The sequence below is a fragment of the Ascaphus truei genome, chromosome 6 (genome assembly GCF_040206685.1).
Source record: "Ascaphus truei isolate aAscTru1 chromosome 6, aAscTru1.hap1, whole genome shotgun sequence".
NCBI classification, from domain to species: Eukaryota; Metazoa; Chordata; class Amphibia; order Anura; family Ascaphidae; genus Ascaphus; species Ascaphus truei.
The window spans coordinates 121,889,257-121,914,231 of record NC_134488.1 but is presented as its reverse complement, the minus strand read 5'-3'; the positions used below and the strand labels follow the sequence as shown (position 1 = coordinate 121,914,231).

The following is a 24,975-nucleotide window of genomic DNA, read 5'->3' as shown; positions in this document are numbered from 1 at the left end:
ATCATCTTATACCTTGCTGCTTCTCAGGTGTCAGCTTACATCCTGATTACCTAGCTTCCACCTGAGTTAACCCTTATGAGTGCTGGATGACGCACTCAGACATATGTCTACCAGGCATAACTGATAGGGGTTGACTTCACCCTGTCACAGACAGTGAGCGGGAGTTCGTAGGCGGCGGCACAGGTCCCAAGTCTGCAGGTGAATGAAGATAATAAGACAGCAGGTGTGTGGTGACAGGAGATCATAATAGCAGGAGAGCTGAGCAGGAGCAGAGCAGCATAAGAGAACGGCTGGGAAGGAGCACACTGTAACCGGAAGACAGACACCTGTCAACTTCCGTTGTAAACAGTGTGCTCCTTCCCAGCCGTTCCCCCATGCTGCTCTGCTCCTGCTCAGCTCTTGCTATTATGATCTCCTGCCGCTGCCACCACCCACCTGCTGTCTTATCTTCACTCACCTGCAGACTTGGGACCTGTCCTCCCGCGACACACCCACCCACAGTCCATCTTCAACCATCTGCAGACGTGGGACCTCCTGCCACCGCCGCCTGCTTGGGACCACTCCTGAAACATGGTGAAAAAGTAATTTTCCTCGATTGTAAGGGCCAAATCGATGGTGTGTCTTACAATCATGGCGTCTTAGAATCGAGGAAATACGGTAATACCTGTAGCGCATCACCCTAATATACTTGCCGTAGTGCTGTGAACTTTAGAGGAGGAATAACAGCGTGGGATCGGAGTAGCTTTAATAGCTTACAGATTTCTCCGCCACCTTCTGACGTCACTGGAACTGGATTAGGAGCAATAATCGCGAGATTTTACTACTGGAGCAGAGCTGCACTCACAGACACACCGGAGGGGAAAGAGAGACGCTGGCATTTCCCATACAGTACGATTGCCTGTGCAGTGGCATACACCCACAATGCAGATTGTATCTGCTACATTCTAAGTAGCCATTTTTCATTTGCGCATAAATCTTATCTTGAAGTACTTCGCCATATTGGCTCTCTTCTGTTATTCACAGGATCGGTCATAATAAAAATCTCTCCATAGGAGAACTGGACGCATTAAACAAATTCAAGAACAATCAGAATATTGTCATCAGGCAGGCTGACAAGGGGGGAGGCGTAGTCATCCAGGATACTTCTGTGTATCTCTTAGAGGCACGCAGACTCCTGGGTGAACTCTGCCTCCTATATCACCCTTGAGTCTGACCCGGTCATCTGTTATCAAAATGGTCTAAGGGAACTTCTTACTCAAGCACAATCAGATGGAATTATTTCCAAAACGGAATTTAAGTTTTTATTTTATTTAATACACATCCTCGTACTCCGATTTTCTATCACTTACCAAAGGTACACAAGTCCTTGATCAATCCCCCTGATAGGCCCATCATATCCGGGGTGGAGTCCATGATGTTGAGTCTATCCCAATATGTTGATTACTATCTTCAACCCTTTGTAGCTCAGCTCAGGTCACATATTAGGGATACTCTCCACGTTATTGACTCCATCTCGGATTTTAAGTGGAAATCCACTTACCTCTGGGCCACATGCGATGTGGCCTCACTTTACACCTGTATAGGCCATGCCAGGGGGATTGAAGCTTTAAAATACTGGCTAGACAAGGACTTGTGTATCCCCAATAAACATAAAGATTTAATTTTGCAAAGTGTTAAGTTCATTCTAAATCATAATTATTTTTTATCTGAAGATACTTATTATTTGCAGATCTGTGGAACGGCCATGGGCACGAGGTTCGCCCCCAGCTATGCAAATCTCTTCATGGGATTTTGGGAGGAGAGATTTGTGTGGCAAAATGAGGAGCTTGGGACGGGCCTCGTGTACTATGGCCATTTGATAGATGACATCATTATGATTTGGAATGGAGAGGAGGCTGTTTTATCTAATATTTTGAGTTATTTTGATAACAATCCCTTGGGACTTAAATTCACATTCAGTATTGATGCAGTCTCCATAGTCTTTTTGGATTTAGTGCTGACTTCAGATATGGATTCTAACATTATCACTTCCACCCATTTCAAAAAAGTTTCCGTAAACAATTATGTTCATGCATCCAGCAATCACCTTCAACAGTGGCTTAGAAATATTCCTCTTGGGCAGTTTCATCGGCTAAAGAGAAACTGCACCAGAGACAGTGATTTCCTTCAGCAGTCGGAACTACTTGGTCAGAAATTTCTAATAAAAGGCTATGATGACCAACTGGTCTCTGATTCCTTCAGGAAAGTAAATTCCTTAGATAGGTCTGCTATGTTTCAAAAGTCCAGAGCCAAAAAGAAGGGGTCACGTTTGAGTTATGGTGCCTCAGTGGACATTGAGAATACTGGTTCCTCCACTGTGAGATTTATAACCACATACAATCAGTCTTTTAGATCTATTAACAAAATTCTCAATGCACATTGGGGTATCCACAAATGCGATCCACCTTTGAAATCCATTCTTCCAGATAAAGCTTCCATTGTTTATAGGAAGGCTAGAAGTATGAAGAGTATTATAGCTCCAACAAGACTCAGGTTAGGGGTTCCATCCACCACGTCCATCATCAGGGGTCCAAATGGCAATCACAGATGCGGACGTGGTCGATGTATCACCTGTAAACATCTGGAAACCAAGTCACAATTTAGCTCCCTCACTAGAGGTACTAGCTACCAAGTACGGAGTTACATACATTGTCAGAGCTCCTTTATAGTTTACTGCATCCAGTGTGGTTGCGGCCAGCAATATGTAGGCCGCACCACACGTCCACTCAGTACTCGCTTCCTGGAGCACAGGAGAAATGTCATAAAAGGGATCAACATTCATAGTATTCCTAGTGACTTCAAAATGACACACAATCAGGATCCCAAAACTATGACAATAATGGGACTTGAACACATTTCTCCTTGTGCATTAGGAGGCAACCGATTTAAGATTTTATGACGACAGGAAACATTCTGGATCCACCAGTTGCGCAAACTTGCCCCTGGTGGACTAAATGAGTGTCTGGATGTAAGTAACTTGGTCTAGTCTCCTTCTTCCATTGGACTCTCTCTGCCCTGCTAGTGGGTGGTATGGGGTTTCTCACACACTATCACAATTGTCTGTAATTAGCCTGTCTGCTTCACTGCGAATATATTTTATCCACAGCTTCCCCCCCCCCCCATCAGAATCCCCTTCCCCGTCCATGCTGTTACTTGTCACCTTCTTCAAACATCCCCTTCTAACCCACCTTATCTAAATCTGTTTTTTTCTGCTTTCCATACCTCTGTTTTAGCTATAGATTTCTTTGAAAACCAGTATTGCCGACCTGAGGAAGAGAGGAGAACTCTCGAAAGCTTGTCCTATGACATAAATTGTTAGTCCAAATAAAAAAGGTATCACCTAATACTGAAGTACTCATTTATTCTGCACTATCGCAACTGGACTAACACATATATATATAACTTGTTTGTCAAATGGGATGAAAATATATAGGGGACATAAATATAACTTGTTCGTCAAAGGGGATATGTGTGAAACATTAAATACATAATGGTTCTTATCAACACACCCATTAATGCATCTACACGTTTTCCATAGATCCACCGAAACAACTTAATTCACCCAAATGTCACACGTCATGGACTGTTTATTCTGCACAGTAGGGTTTTGGGTAATGAGCACACTGGTCTGTCACTGTTAACTTCCCATCCATTTTACAAGGAATCCTCAGACAGGTCTGCAACCTTGTTTTTCACCATTATTTCTTAGCATACAGTGCTTCCACTACAGCAAGGAATTATGGGTAATGAAATGCAAATGAGCACAAAGCCTAGGACAGCGAATATAGGCAGAGAACCCAAGCAGGTTTGTTTAACCTGTATAAGTCCTGCAAAGTACTGACAGTCGATTTGTTTTTGCAGTACCTTGTACAATTGTTTTTTTTTGTGTCACTTATTTACACATTTTAACACTAGAGATGGGCGAATTTGGATCCGCAGTGGATCGGCCGGGGCTTTAGTCTGTGGATTTCTGCGGATCAATCTCAAAGGGAAGATTTGTGTTTTGCTAGTTTTTTATTATTATTACCAATACACTCCGTGGATTCGGTAACCTGTGGACAGATTTGCAGAATCCAATCCACGGATTCTTAAGAAATCTTCAACGGATTGCTGATTCTGCAGATTGGATTCTACAAATGCGTCAACGGATTGTTTCCAATGGCGGACTTTGATGAATCCGCCCGAATTAAAATTCGACCAAATCCGTCTACAAATTTTACACTGGGAAACAGATTTTGGGGGGAAAATGCGAGAAAATCCGGGAAACGGAGACACAATTGTGTCTGTGGTTTTCTCATCAAACTGATACTCGTCATTATAATGAGATATTATAATCTGGCAGCTCTGGGGAGGCTAACACATCTAAATCAGCATTTCAGCGGCATACATCCTCCCCAGGAGCAGTGAATGCGCATTGGGACCGTGCTCTTTGAGAGCGTCCTTGTACACGAGGGATTCTGGATGCTGATACTAATAATGTTATGCTTTGTCTTTTGTAGATCTTACCCCCAAACGCTGCAATCCACGCACAGAAATAGACAACTCCATGGGCCCCCATAGCTGGATGTGGAAAAAAAGACAAGAAAGAGTTAATTAAACATGAAGTGCAACAAGACCATTTAGTAAATATGTGTATTTTGTGTATGTGTACTTAATAGTTGTAATTAGCGACAACATAGTTGGTAAATCTGATACCCTGTATTCATACATGCACTCATGATCATCATTTTAATGTTTTTTATTCATTATATAGACTTATTTGGAGTTTTCTGAACTGCTTTGGACGATTGGAAGGCTAAAGCCTGTGTTTATAATGTGGGAGAGTAGCATTAGGGCCCCAGGCTTTGAGGCTGCCTCACTGCAGCATTTCATTAATTAATCTAATTAATCTCAGTTTAGTTTTGCATTTAAATATCAAGCATTTCCCAGTCTCTTTTGTTACCTGCAAAATCAGAATCCACCCCTCCTCCTTTTCTTATCTCTTCTCTTACATCTGGTGCTATTCTATTTAGCAGCCTGGATAGTTATATTTGTACTCTTTAAAAAACAAAAAACATACACACGCACACACGCACAAACATATAGTACATGCTCCCTCTCTCCCTCTCTCGGATTCTTAGAAATCTGACCTGATTGTATCCAATTTTGGATTGATCTGGTCGTATTTCTCAGGTTACAATCCGCAGATGGATTTGGTGGGAACCGGATTTGGACTAGTTTGTGTGACGGAGAGGAAGGGGTTAATACCTGATTTGCTATGCATTACTGTGGTTGCCCTGTCCCAGACGTTTTTGTTCCCCATTTACAAGCCATTCCCTGGCTGCCATGTGAAAAGACAAAATGCATTGCTCGCCATACCCTCTAACCGACACATGATGGCAGTATAGAAACCGGCATTTCAATGAGCTGTAGGTATTTTTATGACGAAGCTTCAAAGGGGTGTCAATGAGCTGTAGGTATTTTTATGACGGACCACAAGAACCTCAAATACATTGAAGGAGCAAAGAGACTCGGGACGTGTCAGGTGAGGTGGCTCTCTTCTTCACTCGGTCGGTTCAACTTTGTGATCTCTTATCGTCCAGGATCTAAGAATTTCAAAGCAGCACTATCCAGGCAATTCTCTCCAGACGATGCCAAGGAGATAGAGCAGGGGGCCCATCATTCCATCTTCTCAGATCATCTCTGCAGTTTCATCTTCACTTCTGCAACAGATTTCACAGGCTCAGGCAGAGGATCCCAGGTCAACGTCCACTCGTTCATAGTTCATCCAAACTATTTGTCCCCACCAATTTCGAAGTGAGGTGTTGCAATGGGGTCATAACTCTAAGACTTGAAGACAAGAGATAAGACTACTCGGCGCTCACCCAAACACAGTAAAAACCAGTTTAGCAGCACCACCTAGTGGTGTAGGAAATTACAACAACAGGTGATACTCAACACTAAAACCAATGTTAAAAAATGAAGAGTGGAAAGAGTGTATTAAATAGATACACGCACGAAAAAATAACAATAAATAATGAACAAATAAATAAAAGCATGGGTGCTGTAGTGATAGGTGAAAAGTTTCTGGTGATTGTAGGTAAAGCAGAGTCTTGGAAGGGAAAGAAGATTGAGGACTGATGGTGCAGTATGTTTAAAAGCTTTTTTTTTTTTCAACTTCAATTTTATTGGTGTTTCTTATACATACAATTTAAAACCATTGTGATGTGACCATCTCTTTTTCCTTTTTAACAACAACAGATACGATCACAATATTCGTACATGACATACATTAGGGACTACCTACAAAAATGGATGTGACTTACAAGACATCGGACATGGGGGGGGGGGGTTGAGATAGGGGGAGGGGTAGCGGAGCGAGGGGGAACCGGTGCGTCTTTTGCTTGGGTTTTGGTTCCACCTTTAGTTCCTGAACCGTTTTGTTTTATGATTCTCCAAGGGACTTTCATCCTATTCCCTGTTCTACTCTTGCCCTCGTGTACTCGTGGCTGTCGTCAGTGTCAGGCCTACCTGTCCATCGCTATGTGGTGTCGGATCTCTTACGTTCAAAGGAGAACGCATTTGTGGCTATCATTGAAGTATTACGGCAGCTTCCACCCCTGGGATATCTGTCTGGGCCAGCCATGGAGTCCAGACTTTTAGAAAATTTAGGCCGGTGTCATTAACTAGACTCGTTAATTGTTCCATCCGGCAGACATGCCAAATCCTGTTTCTGATTTTAGGGATGATTGGTAGTTCATTTTGCTTCCATAATGCTGCGATCTCGCATCTTGTGGCTGTTGCAAAATGCGCGATTGATTTATGCGTCGCATTTGATAGACCCTGGATCCGCCTGCCCAGAAGGAACACCCACGGGTCCAGGGGGATCTCCAAATTGAGTATCCTTTGTAACCAATTTAAAAACTTTTTAATAACCAATGCACACAGTAAAAATCCCCCCTGAGTGGACACTCACATTTGTTTATGCTATTCAGGACATAAAATGGTTTCTTTGCTGATGCAGACAGTCTCTTTTTCATCCGACTCTGGGTACCGGTATGGGTCTTTGCCTCCTTGGTGTTTCTCACGAAAGCGGCCGCTGGGGGTGGCACTCCGCTCGCTGCAGGGCTTTGACGTCACTATTATCCGGTCAGGTCAGCTTCCTACTCCTATGATCACTCTACACGTTTTGCTAGTAATGGTATAGCTTTGTCAGGAGTGTAATGCGATCTACTCTACCTACATTTAATTAAGTCTGAAACCTTTTCCTATTGGTTCAGACAGTAACTTGGTTGATGCACGTGAAAAACTGATTCGCCATGCCTATAATATTACAATTTCCTTTCACAGTCCCTAATACGACCGGATAAAAATACACAAACAGAATTCCTCCCTTGCAGGGTCTCTAAGATATAATTATAAGATTTAAATAGCATACAGAGCATTTATAAAGTTAGATTACGAAAAGATAGTCATAGACAGCTGTGTTTGGGTGAGCGCCGGGTAGTCCTATCTCTTGTCTTCAAGAAAGCCTCCAGCCCTATTCGACTAAGGCAGCATACCCAAACAGTATTGATCTGCAGCATTTTTCTAAGCACATTAGTGCTGTGAGATCTAAGGGGCAAATATGGCCAACAGTAATGTATTTTCAAAGAGGTTATCCAGACATTTAGAACTTAAAGATCTAATTGAAATTGATGAAGCACAAGTTATTAATAGTACAGATTTAATAAAACTGAATTTATGAAACTTGAAAAACTGCTTATTAAAGACACCAAGAAGTGGTGGGACAAAACATTCCTAGAACAAATATAGAATTTAAAAGGCCAGACGTGGTCTCCAACCTGGAACTGCGGAGCTGGTCGCCGACGCTTATCCGCATGATTCTTCAGCTGATGGGAGGCTTTAGTTAGGTTAGCATAAATCCTCTTCAACAGAGAAGCTCCCTGACCTTGTCATCCACCACTGGGACTGGCAGAGGAAGAAGCAACCCACAAGCCAAAGTCCGTGGTACCTTTGTTTGAGCACAGACAGCACAAGTGGCTACAAAGTCTTTAATATCTTTGGGAATATCTGGCCACCAGAAGAGGCTTTCTATGACATCCGAGGTCTTCCTAACTCCCGGGTGACCAGCCACCTTAGATTGGTGACCCCACTGCAAGACCTCACTACAAAGCTGGGGAGGTACAAACAACTTGGATTTACACATGGATGTAGACCTAGGATCCTCTGCCTGTGCTTGCGATTTTCGTTGTAATAGAGTGGATGAAACTGCCAAAATAATCTGATACAGTGGAATGGCTCCTGGGAGCAAGTCGATTAGAAAATCAAATGCCTGATGCAGTGGTAACTCCTCGGTTTGCTTCTTGTTGAAAACATCCCCAAAATCCTGGGAGACGAGGGGAAGACTAGCCATGAGAGACGTGGGTGACAGCAGTGAGTCAGACCTAGGACGAGGTATAGACAAGCAAGATCCATGACATTGCTGGCCCCAAGCGGTCACTTGTCCCATTACCCAGTCAATTATAGGATTGTGGGAACGCAACCAAGGAAGACCTAATACTACACGTGCTGAGGGTGATTGGATTACCATAAAAGGGAGTCGCTCCTTATGTAGAACTCCAATGTTCGCTAACAGGGAGATAGACTCTTGGGTGATGGTCCCGGGTACTAGGGGTCTTCCGTCAATTGCCACAATCTCTATTTTAAAGTGTCATATTTAAGTGTTGGTCAGAGTTAACATTGGAGTTATAATCTCTGGATGTTTTTCTATATCTTCTATACATTTAATCATGGATGCATTCTGAATATCTGGACTAACATTCTGATTTATCGCTTAAAACAGGTACTGTATGTTTCTGAGCTGAATCCTATCATCAATTGGCTACAGAATTTAACATTTCATTGGTATGTTTCTGAGCTGAATCCTATCATCAATTGGCTACAGAATTTAACATTTCATTGGTATGTTTCCATAAATCAATTTGCAAGAGCACTTCTTAAAATGTAATTAACCATTTGGTATGTATCTGTGAGTTGATTAGGCAAACCCCTCCCTTAATTATTATTCAAGTAACTGTGTTTTAGGGTATTTAAGACCAGTTATATTGGCTGTGAGCCCTTTGACTGTGTGTCCCATCTTAAAGTGTCATATTTAAGTGTTGGGCAGAGTTAACATTGGAGTTGAAATTGGACGTGAAGATTGAGGAAGATCTGGACTCCACACAACAACTTTGCAACTGTTAGAACTTTACTTTGTAAACGCTGTGATTATTTGTACTCTTCCTATCCTTCAGTACCTGGGAAGACTCTCCTCCTGCATCTCACTATGCCCTCCCTATTGCCTTTTCTGTTTACTGTTTCTTCACTCCTTTGTGAATGTCTCTGTTCTCTCCAACTTCCCCACTCCCCACTGCACCATTATTTATACACCTCTCTCCCAACAACTTCTTTACCCCTCAATAAAAAAACACCCACAGAAATCATCTATTCACACCCTTTATCTACTCCTTCCTGCTGCTGGGGATCTCCCTGAAGCCACAGATACACACATGCTCTCATTCATGCAACACTGTCATCTCCTCCCATGCAAATGGTGTCAACCTTTTCATTTAATACTGATTAACCTTAAAACTCGCCCCACAAATCAAGCATCTAAATACCCTGCACTCATGGCTATTGTCCCATACCCAGTCACTCCTACCACCCATTGTGACCAAGCACAGCCATCTACAGCACTTATTCCCTCACCTGTTGTCTCTGTAAATTCCACTCAAATCTTAGATTATAAGCTCTTCAGGGCACAGATTTCCTTTCCTATTGTCTGATTTTTCTGCACTTATTGTATGATTATAATTCCCTATACTGTATTCTTTGTGAAGCGCCGAGTACACTTTTGGCGCTATATAAATAAAGACATACAATACAATAAGACAAAGGAATCTTATTCAGGGCTTATATGTATATCTTACAAAAGCTGTCACACTGATCATTCTTACTACTTGCATTCTCTCTGCTCATGCTCCAAATACCCCCCTTCTTCCATAAATGTATCTCCTTTGTTTCGTGTTATCTGTTGATGGACCTAGCTGTGTGGGATACATGGTTTAAGTCGTGCTGTCCTGTTCTGTGTCAGGAATTCCAAGGTTGGCTTATCCGGATAAGTATCTGATTTATTCGGCTTTTACTGTGTGGAGTTTTACCAACTGTGATGGAACTCTCATTCTCTGTTTTATAGGGCTTGTTATACACTAACTCAATTATGTGTTTCCCCCATTTATATCTTCCTATGGGTATATGATCAACATACAGATGCAGCGGCCGTTATTCGAACATTTCACACGTTGTATACCTCAGAATACCCATGTCATGGCGCGTCATTACCGCGTGTTGACTCATGTTTTATCAAGTGCAGAAAATGACATTTTAGTGTTCTGGTTTTTAAAGACCTGCAGATTGACACAGTACTGTACTGTACACATTACAATTCATTCATTTCAGCCACGAACACGTGAAGAATTTCACCCAAAGAAATCGGAATCCATGAAATTCAAACAAATCAACAGTGTGATTGGCCTCGTGGAGTACAGCAGCACACACGAAAACGGCTCTGTGATATGTTCGAATAACGGCCGCTGCATCTGTACATATACATACACTGATTACATCGTATTTTTGTTATGTGTATTATTGGAGGATGTCTTGTATAGCACAGAGTTTCCTACACCGGCCAGTGTCTATAGGGGGTAAGGTGAATTACATTTTCACCTGAAGCTGCTCAGTCTGTAGAGTTACAATAGATGCATTAGTTTCGGGATTTACTTTTCTATGTACTGTATCTTATATATGTACTGTACTGTACCTACTATATCCTTAGATACACTGTTTCTTTTGCATACTGACTATATATTCTCAGGCAGTTAGTTTTGGTATTATGGGTTCCCCTCAGATATTTGTAAACATTTTTTTGTGTGCTTTAGCTATTGTTTAATAAATATAATCCTTTTAGATACGCTTCAATGCTTATTTTAGGCATCTGCTTGTTTCGTGTTTCCATATATATGGCTCCAGGGACCACCTGCTTCCCAAGATATTAACCTCAGAAGGGTAGCAGCTCCAGCTGGACTCGCGTGATGTTTAAACTGAGTGGAGTTACCGGCACCCCCTATGGAGGTAAGTATCTCCGAGGGCTGACACTACTGTCTCAGTATGTTCTTCCTACTTACCAAATAAATTGTAAGCTCTGCAGGACAGAGACTCTTTTTCCTAAATGTTACTTATATGTCTGATGCACTTCTTCCCATTATGTGTTATTTGTATTATTGGTTATTTATATGATTATGTCCCATGTATTACTGCTGTGAAGAGCTATGTATATTAACGGCGCTATATAAATAAAGATATACATACATACATTCAGAGCACATGTAAAGCTGGGAAGTGCTTAAATGTATCAACACAAAGCCGATGCAATACTGGAGCAAAACAAAATGGATTAAAGAACAATAATCCTATTACTCTCAGTGTTTTTTTCCTTAATAAATCTTGTGCTATTTATTGGTCCCACGTTTGCTTTAATTAATACAAAAAAACCCTCACAGGAAAGATACATTCCTACTGTCAGCCTTATACTCCCGGCTCATGTCTCGTACAAACAAGTGGTGATTACGAGTTTACCATAAAAACATAGAGAATAATTGGACTGACCAGTCTCAAGATCAGTGCAACAGAAAATTGAACAAGATTTGTTTGACATATCTGTGTCTTAAAGTCCCATATATAGACAAATGATACAATATGTTGATAGGCGTTAGAATGATTTCTTTATACAGACTTAATCAATGGTCCATTTATATATTACTCAGACTTTTAGTAGATGCCACATGAATGGCTACAGTATATCCTCAAAGTGGGTAAAAGAGGGTTAACCGGCGCCAAAAAAAGGGTAAATACCAGTCCTGGATGTGATCCCTTGAAGAAGTACGCGCATGCGTACGAAACGCGTCGGGAAGTTCCAAGTTTTAGAGTGTTTTTATTGTGGTACAGTCTGCAGTTTCAAAGGAGAAATTCTGCAGTCTCCTACAAGTGTTTTAACCGAGGTACGGCGACATTGCGGCTGTAAATGAGGACTGGAGGACTGGAGTCCTGTGAGCCGGTGGAGAGTACACAACGGGGGTGACGTCACGTCCGCCCAGAGGCCTCGTCATCGGAGTCATCCGCCTGATTCCCCAGTCACGTGTAGACGCCAGCACAAGTGCTCCGGTCGCCATCCTGAAAGCTCAGCTGCTTACAGCAGATTAGCCTGTACCGTTCCAACATTTCGTAAGTAGGGTTGCAATTTTGCCCCTCCGGATGCGGTTAATACACATGTCCACGCTAATAAATAAGCTTTGTACTATTTTTTAGGCCGTGCTTGTGTTTCATGTTTGTATGCTCTGTTTGTTGTTTTTGTTGCTATTATCTGTGCATTTCCCCCCCCCCTTCCCTTCCCCTCCTGTGTTGATTTACTGCACCATTATTCTTTTTCTTTCTCTCTTTTTCATGTATGCATTGCTGAGGTGAGAATCATCACCATTCATCATTCCAAGGACTGTATTTGGACTGTCATAACAGGACTGGTATTTACCCTTTTTTTGGCGCCGGTTAACCCTCTTTTTTTCATTTGTTCCCCTGACTGGTTGTACTACCAGTCTTTCACCTGGCTGCCTGAACATTTATTTATTTATTTATAATTCTAGCGCTGTTTTGCACCTATTCTCTCTTTTTTCTCAAAGTGGGTAAAGCTCTCTCTTACCTTTTCACCACCACACTAATAAGAGGTGCTACTTAGAGTGGTTTAAAGGTATAGGACCACATTGAATAGCATAGAAATAAACTCCAAGAGTAAATTGTACTCACTGATTGTAGAAGTTATTGGCTCCAGAGCATCCAGCTTAGAGAAATAGCAGAAGTATGATCTTCGGTAGAAGAAATGCAGAGCACAGCAGCAGGGAAAACTTGCCCTTTGTGAAAGAGGCAAGTAACGCCCAAAACGCGTCAGAGTTGCTACATATACTTACCTATTTTTGATATCTCCCATGTCACCTCTTCAATAAACTGTTTTTATTCATTTTGGAAGTGCTGTGCTCTGCATTTCTTCTACCAAAGATCATACAGCTACAATAAAAACGTACAATGTTTTGCAGGTAGTGATACCATTGCTTGGACCAGCATGAAAATAATAGTTACAGATGTTGGCGCACATGAGCTTTTGAAACGCCGAGGATCGTTCCCATACAATACAGTCTATCCAAACACCAACCCCAAACTGAACAGGCTGCTGCCAATGTTCTGCTCCCGTGAGCCCCACGAAGCAGCAGCAGCATTTTATCAGTTAAACAAATGAATCGTAGTCCAAAGCATCAATGCTGCAAAACTAAAGATTCATTAAAGAGGAAGCTGGAATAGCTCTGAAAGGGATATATGTGTGGGATAAATCTAGGTTTTACCCCCTTTCCACCCTAGCATTGCAACTGGAAGACATTGATAAATACAGGAGCTCCCATTCATTTTAATAAGCAAAAGTCACTTAGAAAATCCGGGGGCTACTTACTAAAATCTCCCGGCTGCAAAACTGAGGCAAAGTCTGCAAAAGGATTGCACCAGATTTAACAAATTCCCCATTGCTTTCCCTGGGATTCCTCTTGTTTGATGAATTTGGCTCTGTTTCTGGCACCGTTTTTGCAGCTAGGAGACATTAGTAACTAGTCTCCCTGATGTTATTTGTTCCTCTAATCACTGTGGTGGGGAAACATTCCAGGGGTTGGGACAGTTAGATTTGGATATACAAGGTGCGTGCGTGAGAGTTTATAATCACAATACCCACGTGCGGTTCTGTGGCAAAGGGCTCTGTCTCCCAGGTGCGAAACTGGGGCAAAATACTGCACCAGAGAGACTTTGCTAAACAGAGCCCTTTGATACATTGGGGTCTATTAACTAAAGTCTCCCGGTATCAAAGTAGGCAATGGAATCCCATTAAGCAGTAGGAGGTTTTGTTTGATAAATCTGTTGCAATTCTTCTCTGTCCCAGTTTTGCAGCCGGGAGACGATAGTAAATAACCCCCATAATCTCTATTGTTTCTTCAGGTATAAATTCAGGGCATTGTTTATCAAAGTCTCCCAGCGGCAAAGGTTCTACAAATCCAAAACCCAGTTGAGTTCTGGGAAACCCGAAACCCAAAGCAGAAACAATGTTTAGAACCAAAAGCATAACACTAGTGAAAGTGCCTGAATATGTCTCTCTTTATTATATATCAAAGTCTCCCAGCCGCAGATAATCGGGACTATTTTACTTTCAAAAGCCTGCTCGTTTGCACCATTATTTGCACCATCTGTATAGCTAAGAGACTTTGGGAAATAATCGAAATAAATCGGAATCTCACTGCAACCTCTGTGCCAAAGTCATGAATTTTGCATTAATTCCAGAATATGTCTGAAGACACTTACCTGCTCCCTTCAGCCCCAGGATGGAACCCAGTTTATCTAGTCCGGGACACTGATAATAAAGGGTACGATCGCATGCTCATCACAAGAGGCTATTTGCATATGAAAAAAAATAAAATAAACCACCAGGGGAGAAACCACCCTTACAGATTACAGGAAGAAAATAGCCCAGCCCTCTCCAAGCAGACTGGCATGAAACCAAGGTCCAACACCATACGTTGTTATGAAGGCCTTTATGGTGGGTCCCTATCTATAGGTCTGTTAATATAATTTTAGCATTAGACATACACCAAACCCACAGTATTATATATTTATACATGTAATTGCGCCAATTGGAGCGTTACTGGGGAAGTGACCTCCAATATACAGCAGTAACCAAGAAACCCCAATGCACATCCAATACAGCAAATTATTCCGTTCATTTCTACATGTTTTTTCTTCTCATAGGCATAAGCATGGGTCATTAAGTTCAATCTAATCGTATTGTAATTCTAATTTAATTCTATTGTTATCGTCTTCCCACCCCACTGAATTACAGAATATGTTGACGCGTTATCAATAAATGATGATAATAATAACAATGATTCATTTGCAAATCCCATTAGAAACACATACAGCTGACAGAGAAAGAATATATACTGTATAAACGTTATTGGCAGAATAGGACATAATCCGGGGTGCAGCTAAAAAGCTTTCAGGTCATATCAGGTGCTGTGATTTCACAATATACAGTATAGTGTTACAATATGAGTTTGAGACAGATTAGTCTCTGTATTCATTAGCATTAATTGCACGTCATTAGGGAGATGGCATAAGCGGGGACATTGGCCATCTAGCGCTGGAAGACATCTTACAGCCCCATGACTTGAATAGGCTGTCCCACATTTACTAAACAGTGCTTTTCCCCTATACACATTTGAATGCCACAATCGCCTATTAAAGTCAATAGGTTATAAGGTCCCAGCACCATGAAGTGGCCTGCGCAAATAGCACTGCTTAGTAAATATGGCCCATTCTATCTGAACACTTTTGTTATGTGCTGAAACCTAGTTTTCGGTGTCAGTCTTGGTTCCAGCAAATGAACCAAATTGAGTGAAAGATGTAGATTTAGCAAGAAAGGGAAAACGTTCCTTTTTATAAAGTGACAGTAGGACTGCTTTTCTCGTCGTATAAAAATGTTGCTTAGGTTTTTGTTTGTTCTTTGCAAATATGTGGGGTTTCAGAGCTTATTGTGTCCAGGCAAAAGTGGTGCAATTCGAGGGCACAAAGCTGCCCCATACAGTATGCATCACAAAAGAAAATCCAAATAAAATCAATAGGATTCTTTCTTTACAACATCTGTGCAGAATTGCACCGCACACGTGTCTCCTTACGTAGCCCCCATAGTATGCAAACAAGGAATGAGAATAAGTAGCCTTAGCTGGTGTTACAATGAGAAAAAGAGATAGTGTTCTCCCTGCACAGTAATTCACACCATATTTATTTATTTCAGCTCCGGGGATCCCCGGCTTCTGGAGATACCTCCATAGAGGCTGCCGGTAGCAGCTCTGTCATGGTTACCAGGGTTCACCTAATGGCCGATTTTCAAAGCTCCCGTGTTCTGCGGGCCAATAGGAAGCTGTGACATCACCTGGTGCAGCTTCCTATTGGACCACGTGATGCAGAGCTTAAAAAGCAGAGAGATACCGGCACAACCCTTCTGAGGTCTGTGTCTTTGGAAGCAGGGGGTCCCCGGGGCTGAAGATAATGGGGTTCAGCTCTGGGAAACCCCTGCTTCAATCCTATGTAAAAAAAGAAATGTTAAAAAAAAACCTCTTTAACTCCTACCTTGTTCCTCACTATATTGTATATTTATTATCATTGAATATATTGTACTACTTTTTTGATAATAACAATTCTAAGATGTAAATCCTAAATGTACCCAAGTGAATCTGCGGAGCTGTATGTTGTTGATGGAATATTTATTTTCCCGCTCCCCTTTCTATTTTCTGCACTCATCCTTATTCCCTTCAAATGCTTTCAATAAAGTTAAAAAATAAAAAAAGTATAACAGAACAAATATAGATTAATGAAATGGTTCACGGCATAATTGATTATTCTTTGATTCTTAGAAGATTTATGCTTGTTATTGTGCAGATGAAGTGTAAGAATAGATTACAAACACATTGAGAACGTTTGTATCACTTTATGCTCTAAAGAAGTACAAGAAGAACTCTGAAAGGTTTTAAAAGAATTGTATCTAATTGTGAGTCAGTTTCATAACAAACACTCTCACCATTAGTTAGCATTTTTTCGTACTGAACACTGATAACTGTAACTTTATGGTTTTTAACTAATTCAAGTTTCTTAATGTTTTAGAAAATGTTGTATTTGTACTTGTATTCATTCATGCTATTTAACATTGTTTAGGTTAGTTAATTAAATCAAATTTGACATGAACCATTTCACTATCACGGAACAGTGATTTCCCTGATTACACACTGAAGTGAATAGTTTATACCATATAGTCACCCTAACTATGGGTTAACTCACTTACACTTATTGATCAATAAATCAATTAATATGAGGCCACCGCCTCTCAAGTGTATATAATGGGGATCAAACACTATTCTGCATCATCCCTGAGGAAGGCACGGAGTGCTGAAACGCATTGGATACATTTGGATTAACAATCAGTACTTTCTTAGCTATTTTTGTCTGTGCGCAAGTTCCAGCAAATCACCAGACCTCCATATTCATACAGTCTGCTCTCTGCCTGACAACAATTTCTCCAGCTGACTGCCATGGGGATTCCCACGTGATGTCACTTCTGGGTGCATCGGAGGACGAGGAGGACGCCAGCCGCAGTAGCTCCAGCAACGAGTGCGGCCCCCCTGAGCACACCGCCCAAAGGACCAGCACTTCAGTGGAGCATAGCGCTACGGCAGGGACATCGGCTCTTGTTTCCCCTCACACTCCCAGATACCAAAGGAGGACGTCAGAGAAAATCGCTAGGGAAAACCCCCTAATCGGTCTCCACTACATCAGCTACAAAAATTCAGGCAATCACTTCCATTCCATGTTGAAGTGAAACTTCTTTAGTGGCACCTATTCTGATGGGGTAAAACGGGAGAGTTGGGGGCAAAATGTGAAACGGAAGTGACGTCACGGCTCCCCCCTCCCCACCCCCTCCGCGTCTACTGTGACATGTGGCGGCGGCGATAGCCGCCTGCGCCGCTCCTAACAGCCGCCGCTCCCCGACACACACCCGCTGTGACATGCCGCCCACACACCCGCTGTGACATGCAGCGGCGGTGGCGATAGCCGCCGGCGCCACTCCTAATGGCCGCCGTTACCCCCACACGTCCGCTGCCATGGGTGTAGCAAGATGGCTGCCGCAGAGCTTCCGGTGCTAGAGTGAAAGGTGTACTGTAGCAAGAAGGCAGGCGCGGGGATTTTAAATCAGTCAGCCACTGGTCAGCCTCTCTCCTCCCTACCTTCGCTTCCCTGTGTCCCGCTGACTGAGCGCTGCCGGGGCTGGAGGAGGAGGAGAGGAGCCCAGGGATCATGGAGGGTAACCAGGAGGAAGCAGAGCGGTGTGTGCGGATCGGGCGGGCAGCGCTGGAGACCTGAGATTGGGAGAGAGAGCCCGGCGCTTCCTGAGCAAAGCTGACAGTGTGAGGGCATTTGTGGGTGAAGGGGGAGGGAGCTGCTTACCTTACGGCAGCCCGCAGCAGCTCCCTCCTGCAGCCCGAGCCCAGGGAAGGGGGAAGAGTAGCGGGTCCCGGGTCCCTCCGCTTAAGCCAAGCCCTCCCGCTCCCTACAGACCGCATATCGAGGTCTGTGCCTGTCAGCGCCCCGCCTGTCTACAGTGCGGGCGCGCTGACTGAGGGAGCGGGGCCTGATTAGCCTCACCGAGCAGAGCTGGAGGAGGCCGGCGTTCTGCTCTGCCGCCGTGATCTGATGTGCAGGGGTGAGGTGATGTGAGGTGCAGGGGGGTGATGTAAGGTGCAGGGGGGTTGATGTAAGGTGCATGGGGGGTGATGTAAGGTGAAGGGGGGTGATATGTAGGGTGCAGGGGGGCTGATGTGCAGGGGGGATATGTGATGTGCATGGGGGGTGATGTAAGGTGAAGGGGGGTGATATGTAGGGTGCAGGGGGGCTGATGTGCAGGGGGGGATATGTGATGTGCAGGGGGTATGTGATGTGCAAGGGGATATGTAAGGTGAAGGGGGGTGATGTGCAGGGGGGGGGATTTGCAAGGGGATATGTAAGGTGCAGGGGAGGTGATGTGCAGGAGGGGTGATGTGCAGGAGGGGTGATGTGCAGGGGGATATACGCGCACACTCGGTCACACGCGCACACTCTGTCACACGCGCGCACACTTGGTCACACGCGCACACTCGGTCACACGCGCACACTCGGTCAAATGCGCACACTCGGTCACACGTGCACACTCGGTGCAAATAGCTAATACAGGGGATGTGCGCCGAGCACGCGCATTCTAAGTCAAATTTATTTGCGTTTTGTCAATGAACTTGTATTTTGATTTATAATTAAAACATCACCAACACAAATACAATTTCTGTGACAAAAGTCAAAGAAGTTTCACTTACTATGCGCGTGCACAGCACACACAGCTTTTTTTTTTCCATTCATATCAATTGTGTGTTTTATTGCTTTTTATCATAAAGTTACCTTTGCTTGCTATACATGCGCCCCTCTTTTTCTTTTACTTGAGCACTACGGATGTGAGGGTGGGCAGCACTTTCACTGGGGGTTTGGTTTTGTCATTGGGTAAAAAACATTTTCGTGTTTTGGTTTTCACAGACTTGGACTGTTTTTAGTTTTGTTTGTAAATAATGACGGTTAAATAAAAACTATTGGGCAAACGTTTTAGAATTTCTAACAATTTGCAAGTTGTTCTGTTAGTGAATTTAAATGTTCACCCAGCATATTAAAACAAAAAATACAAATAAAAGAGTCAGAGGATAAGCTTTTCTTGAGTTTTTAGCTAAAATGTTGTAGGTGTAGATTTAGCAAGAAAAGTGACAGTAGGACTGTTGTGATCTCCTCTACGGCTCTACGACTGTCCCCAGACTTTGCCATTGCTTTTCTCATCGTTTAAAAATGTTGCTTAGGTTTTTGTTTGTTCTTTGCAAATATGTGGGGTTTCAGAGCTTATTGTGTCCAGGAAAAAGTGGTGCAATTCGAGGGCAAAACGCTGCCCCATCCAGTATGCATCACACAATAAAATCCAAATGAAATCAAGAGGATTCTTTCTTTACAACATCTGTGCAGAATTGGGCCACCTGTGTCTCCTTACGTACTGTAGCCCCCATAGTATGCAAACAAGGAATGAGAATAAGTAGCCTTAGCTGGTGTTACAATGAGAAAAAGAGATAGTGTTCTCCCTGTACAGTAATTCACACCATATTTATTTATTTCAGCTCCGGGGACCCCCGGCTTCTGGAGATACCTCCATAGAGGCTGCCTGTAGCAGCTCTGTCATGGCTACCAGGGTTCACGTAATGGCCTGTTTTCAAAGTTCCCATGCCCTGCGAGCCAATACGAAGCTGTGATATCACCTGGTGCAGCTTCCTATTGGGCCATGTGATGCGGAGCTTTTAAAAGCAGAGATACAACCCTTCTGAGGTCTGTATCTCTGGAAGCAGGGGGTCCCCGGGGCTGAAGATAATGGGGTTCAGCTCTGGGGAACCCCTGCTTCAATCCTATGTAAAAAAAGAAATGTTAAAAAAAAAAGTACTTGGGTGCCTCTTTAACTCCTACCTTGTTCCTCACTATATTGTATATTTATTATCATTGGATATATTGTACTACTTTTTTGATAATAACAATTCTAAGATGTAAATCCTACATGTACCCATTTGAATAAGGGGAGCTGTATGTTGTTGATGGAATATTTATTTTCCCACTCCCCTTTCTATTTTCTGCACTCATCCTTATTTCCTTCAAATGCTTTCAATAAAGTTCAAGTTAAATAATAAAAAAAGTATAACAGAACAAATGTAGATTAATGAAATGGTTCACGTCATAATGGATTATTCTTTGATTCTTAGAAGATGTATGCTTGTTATTGTGCAGATGAAGTGTAAGAATAGATTACAAACACATTGAGAACGTTTGTATCACTTTATGTTCTAAAGAAGTACAAGAAGAACTCTGAAAGGTTTTAAAAGAATTGTATCTAATTGTGAGTCAGTTTCATAACAAACACTCTCACCATTAGTTAGCATTTTTTCGTACTGAACACTGATAACTGTAACTTTATGGTTTTTAACTAATTCAAGTTACTTAATGTTTTAGAAAATGTTGTATTTGTACTTGTATTCATTCATGCTATTTAACATTGTTTAGGTTAGTTAATAAAATCAAATTTGACATGAACCATTTCACTATCACGGAACAGTGATTTCCCTGATTACACACTGAAGTGAATAGTTTATACCATATAGTCACCCTAACTATGGGTTAACTCACTTACACTTATTGTTCATTAAATCAATTAATGTTAGGCCAACACATCACAAGTGTTTATAATGGGGATCAAACACTCTTCTGCATCATCCCTCAGGAAGGCACGGAGTGCTGAAATGCGTTGGATCGATTGGATTCGATATCAGTACTTTCTTAGCTACGGTTGTCTGTGTGCAAGTTCCAGCAAATCACCAGACCTCCGTATTCATACAGAGTCTGCTCTCTGCCTGACAACAATTTCTCCAGCTGACTGCCATGGTGATTCCCCACTGACGTGACCAGATTCCATCAGACGTGCCGTCACTTCTGGGTGCATCGGAGGACGAGGAGGACGCCAGCCGCAGTAGCTCAAGCAACGAGTGCGGCCCCCCTGAGCACACCGCCCAAAGGACTAGCACTTCAGTGGAGCACTGTGCTACGGCAGAGACATCGGCTCTTGTTTCCCCTCACACTCCCAGAAACCAACAGAGGATATCAGAGAAAATCGCTTGGGAAAACCCCCTAATCGGTCTCCTCTACTTCAGCTACAACAATTCAGGCAATCACTTCCATTCCATGTTTTCCATTCATATCAATTGTGTGTTTTGTTGCTTTTTATCATAAAGTTATCTTTGCTTGCTATACATGCGCCCCTCTTTTTCTTTTACTTGAGCACTACGGATGTAAGGGTGGGCAGCACTTTCACTGGGGGTTTGGTTTTGTCATTGGGTAAAAAACATTTTCGTGTCTTGGTTTTCCCAGACTTGGACTGTTTTTAGTTTTGTTTGTAAATAATGACGGTTAAAGAAAAACTATTGGGCAAACGTTTTAGAATTTCTAACAATATGCAAGTTGTTCTGTTAGTGAATTTAAATGTTCATCCAGCTTATTGAAACAAAAAAATAAAAGAGTCAGAGGATAAGCTTTTCTTGAGTTTTTAGCTAAAATGTTGTAGGTGTAGATTTAGCAAGAAAAGTGACAGTGGGACTGTTGTAATCTCCTCTATGGCTCTACGACTGTCCCCAGACTTTGCCATTGCTTTTCCCATCGTATAAAAATGTTGCTTAGGTTTTTGTTTGTTCTTTGCAAATATGTGGGGTTTCAGAGCTTATTGTGTCCAGGCAAAAGTGGTGCAATTCGAGGGCAAAACGCTGACCAATACAGTATGCATCACACAATAAAATCCAAAAAAAATCAATAGGATTCTTTCTTTACAACATCTGTGCAGAATTGGGCCACCTGTGTCTCCTTACGTACTGTAGCCCCCATAGTATGCAAACAAGGAATGAGAATAAGTCGCCTTAGCTGGTGTTACAATGAGAAAAAGAGATAGTGTTCTCCCTGCACAGTAATTCACACCATATTTATTTATTTCAGCTCCGGGGATCCCCGGCTTCTGGAGATACCTCCATAGAGGCGGCCGGTAGCAGCTCTGTCACGGCTACCAGAGTTCACGTAATGGCCGCTTTTCAAAGTTCCCATGCCCTGCGGGCCAATAGGAAGCTGTGACATCACCGGGTGCAGCTTCCTATTGAGCCACGTGATGCGGAGCTTTTAAAAGCAGAGATACAACCCCTTCTGAGGTCTGTATCTCTGGAAGCAGGGGGTCCCCGGGGCTGAAGATAATGGGGTTCAGCTCTGGGGAACCCCTGCTTCAATCCTATGTAATAAAAAGAAATGTTTAAAAAAAAAATGCTTGGATACCTTTTTAACTCCTACCTTGTTCCTCACTGTATTGTATATTTATTATCATTGAATATATTGATAGAAACAAATAGTGAACTGCGCTCTAATAATCGTGAAAAAAGTGCTTAATGGTGAATATTAAGTGATATATAAAATATAAATAATATATGTATAATAAAAAAACCTGTTACTTTAATTGTGAGGTTGTGCTGCTGAATTCGTGGTATGGCTCTACAGACCAAGACTAAAGAAAAAACGACAAAAGAAACAGCGCAAAAAACCTCATAGTGTAGTATATAAAATTATATTGTGATAAAACAGGTGAGTATTGCACGTACATCAGATTAAAAATTACTAGCAGGACATGTATATGGACATGTTACCAATAAGCAACAGATGGTGGGTTAATAAGGATCACCGGATGGAATCTCTCGCGTCTCCCGTGAGTAGTCCCAGCACCGCTCCACTCGCCCTGATGGAAGTCAGCTGCCGTACGGCGTGGACACAGCAACCAGATGGAAGTCAGCTGCCGCACGGAGTGGACACAGCAGCTGTTGTGGGGAAGCAGACTCTCTCTCCCTGGCTCTCTGGCGTTGGTTAGCGTGCACAGCATCCACTGGGTGCGCGCATCAGTGATGTCATCAAGTGGCGCCGGTAGTTTTACAGTCTCGGCCAGCCAAAGGGGCAACGGAGATAAAAACGAATGGCAGATAGGGTAAATCCACAGCGGGTAGTGCTAGGAATGCGTGTATGTGAAGGGGGTGACCAAACGTGGCGCTCTATACATTAAAGTGATACTTAACAGTGATAAATTCAGTACACATAATAATAATAATAATAATAGTAGTGATACTTATACAAACACATGTGTCGGATGCAGCTATAACCTGGGGTAGGATTGCTTTCTCAATCCTCGTGGCAAGTGGAAAATGGGATCATCAGGAAGCGCATACCATGTGGAAACAAAAAACAAGTGCTTATGGTGCAATATTGTAAAGTCAATTACGTGAAAAATCTGCTAGCTCAGATGTAAACGCAGAATACTCACAAAACGTAAGATGGATAAAGGCACATAAAGGTATCTTTAAGGAATGGCTGCAATCCGTGCAAACGGGATGTCACCAGACCGGTACTCTCAACAATGGACCTTAGGATAAGATGATACTGGACATAGTGTAGACTGTACAACACATTTAATATGGGTAAATAAAATCCAATAAACTCACATGGTGTATGATTTAAAAAGGCATTTAGATCACAAGTGTTGGATCTCTGCAACCGGATGAGTCTTCTCTCAGCTCTCCCTCTGTGCTGGCGTGCTTGTCACGAATGCGTCTCATCGGCAGCCGGAAGTGACGACACCCGCATCCAGAGGTTCCGGTTGGTGCAACGACGTCACTCTACGCGTTTCACCTTCTCGGTTTCTAGGAATGCGCCCTCTTTATCCAACGCGTTTCGTACATGTGGTGTACTTCGGCAGGGATATCGGAAGTCTCTGGTAGGGCGCTTCATATACCTATAAGTGGTAAGTAATCTGCGTACATCAGATAGAATGGATAAAAGCATTGACTGTGATAAACACAGAGTTTACCAGTCAGCAGGTAAGTACACAACAGGAAGTCATCTCATAGCAATGGTAAGGTGATCGTGGAGCCCACTGTGTGGGTGTGGGTGAGGGGGAGAGATGGGGGTATGAGAGATAGATGGGGAGTATCGTAAAGGTTGATAGTGAGGGGTTCTGGGGGAGATATGAGGATGATGATGATGGTGAGAGGTGCTGGAGGAGAAATGATGATGATAAAGATGATGATTTAACCCGTGCGGCCCAAATTGTTTTTCCTTGTTGCAGTTCGGCCCTTCTCACTTTACGAGTTGGGCAGGCCTGGTATAAACTATTCACTTCAGTGTGTAATCAGGGAAATCACTGTTCCGTGATAGTGAAATGGTTCATGTCAAATTTGATTTAATTAACTAACCTAAACAATGTTAATTAGCATGAATGAATACAAGTACAAATACAACATTTTCTAAAACATTAAGAAACTTGAATTAGTTAAAAACCATAAAGTTACAGTTATCAGTGTTCAGCATGAAAAAATGCTAACTAATGGTGAGAGTGTTTGTTATGAAACTGACTCACAATTAGATATAATTGTTTTAAAACCTTTCAGAGTTCTTCTTGTACTTCTTTAGAGCATAAAGTGATACAAACGTTCTCAATGTGTTTGTAATCTATTCTTACACTTCATCTGCACAATAACAAGCATACATCTTCTAAGAATCAAAGAATAATCAATTATGACGTGAACCATTTCATTAATCTACATTTGTTCT

At 42.5% G+C, this 24,975-nt stretch overlaps 1 protein-coding gene and 1 long non-coding RNA gene across 4 annotated transcripts in view; one reads left to right on the top strand and one right to left on the bottom strand.

The window, feature by feature from the left end:
- Positions 1-11,600, top strand: part of LOC142497810 (uncharacterized) — a 129,708-nt gene extending 118,108 nt beyond the window's left edge. The window contains exons 8-10 of one of the 2 annotated variants that reach the window (XR_012802324.1): positions 4,539-4,661; positions 8,864-8,982; positions 11,089-11,600. This is a non-coding gene — a long non-coding RNA (uncharacterized LOC142497810). The remainder of the gene's footprint in view (positions 1-4,538; positions 4,662-8,863; positions 8,983-11,088) is intronic. The other variant, XR_012802325.1, reaches the window with a different exon arrangement.
- Positions 1-24,975, bottom strand: part of LOC142497805 (IgGFc-binding protein-like) — a 362,065-nt gene that overhangs the window by 97,752 nt on the left and 239,338 nt on the right. Inside the window, exons 1-2 of one of the 2 annotated variants that reach the window (XM_075606153.1) lie at positions 14,503-14,601; positions 4,546-4,599 (exon numbers count right to left, since the gene is read on the bottom strand). In XM_075606153.1, coding sequence (XP_075462268.1) covers positions 4,546-4,597 — 52 coding nt within the window. In that variant the 5' untranslated portion in view covers positions 4,598-4,599; positions 14,503-14,601. Of the gene's footprint in view, positions 1-4,545; positions 4,600-14,502; positions 14,602-24,975 lie in introns of those variants that run through there. The other variant, XM_075606152.1, reaches the window with a different exon arrangement.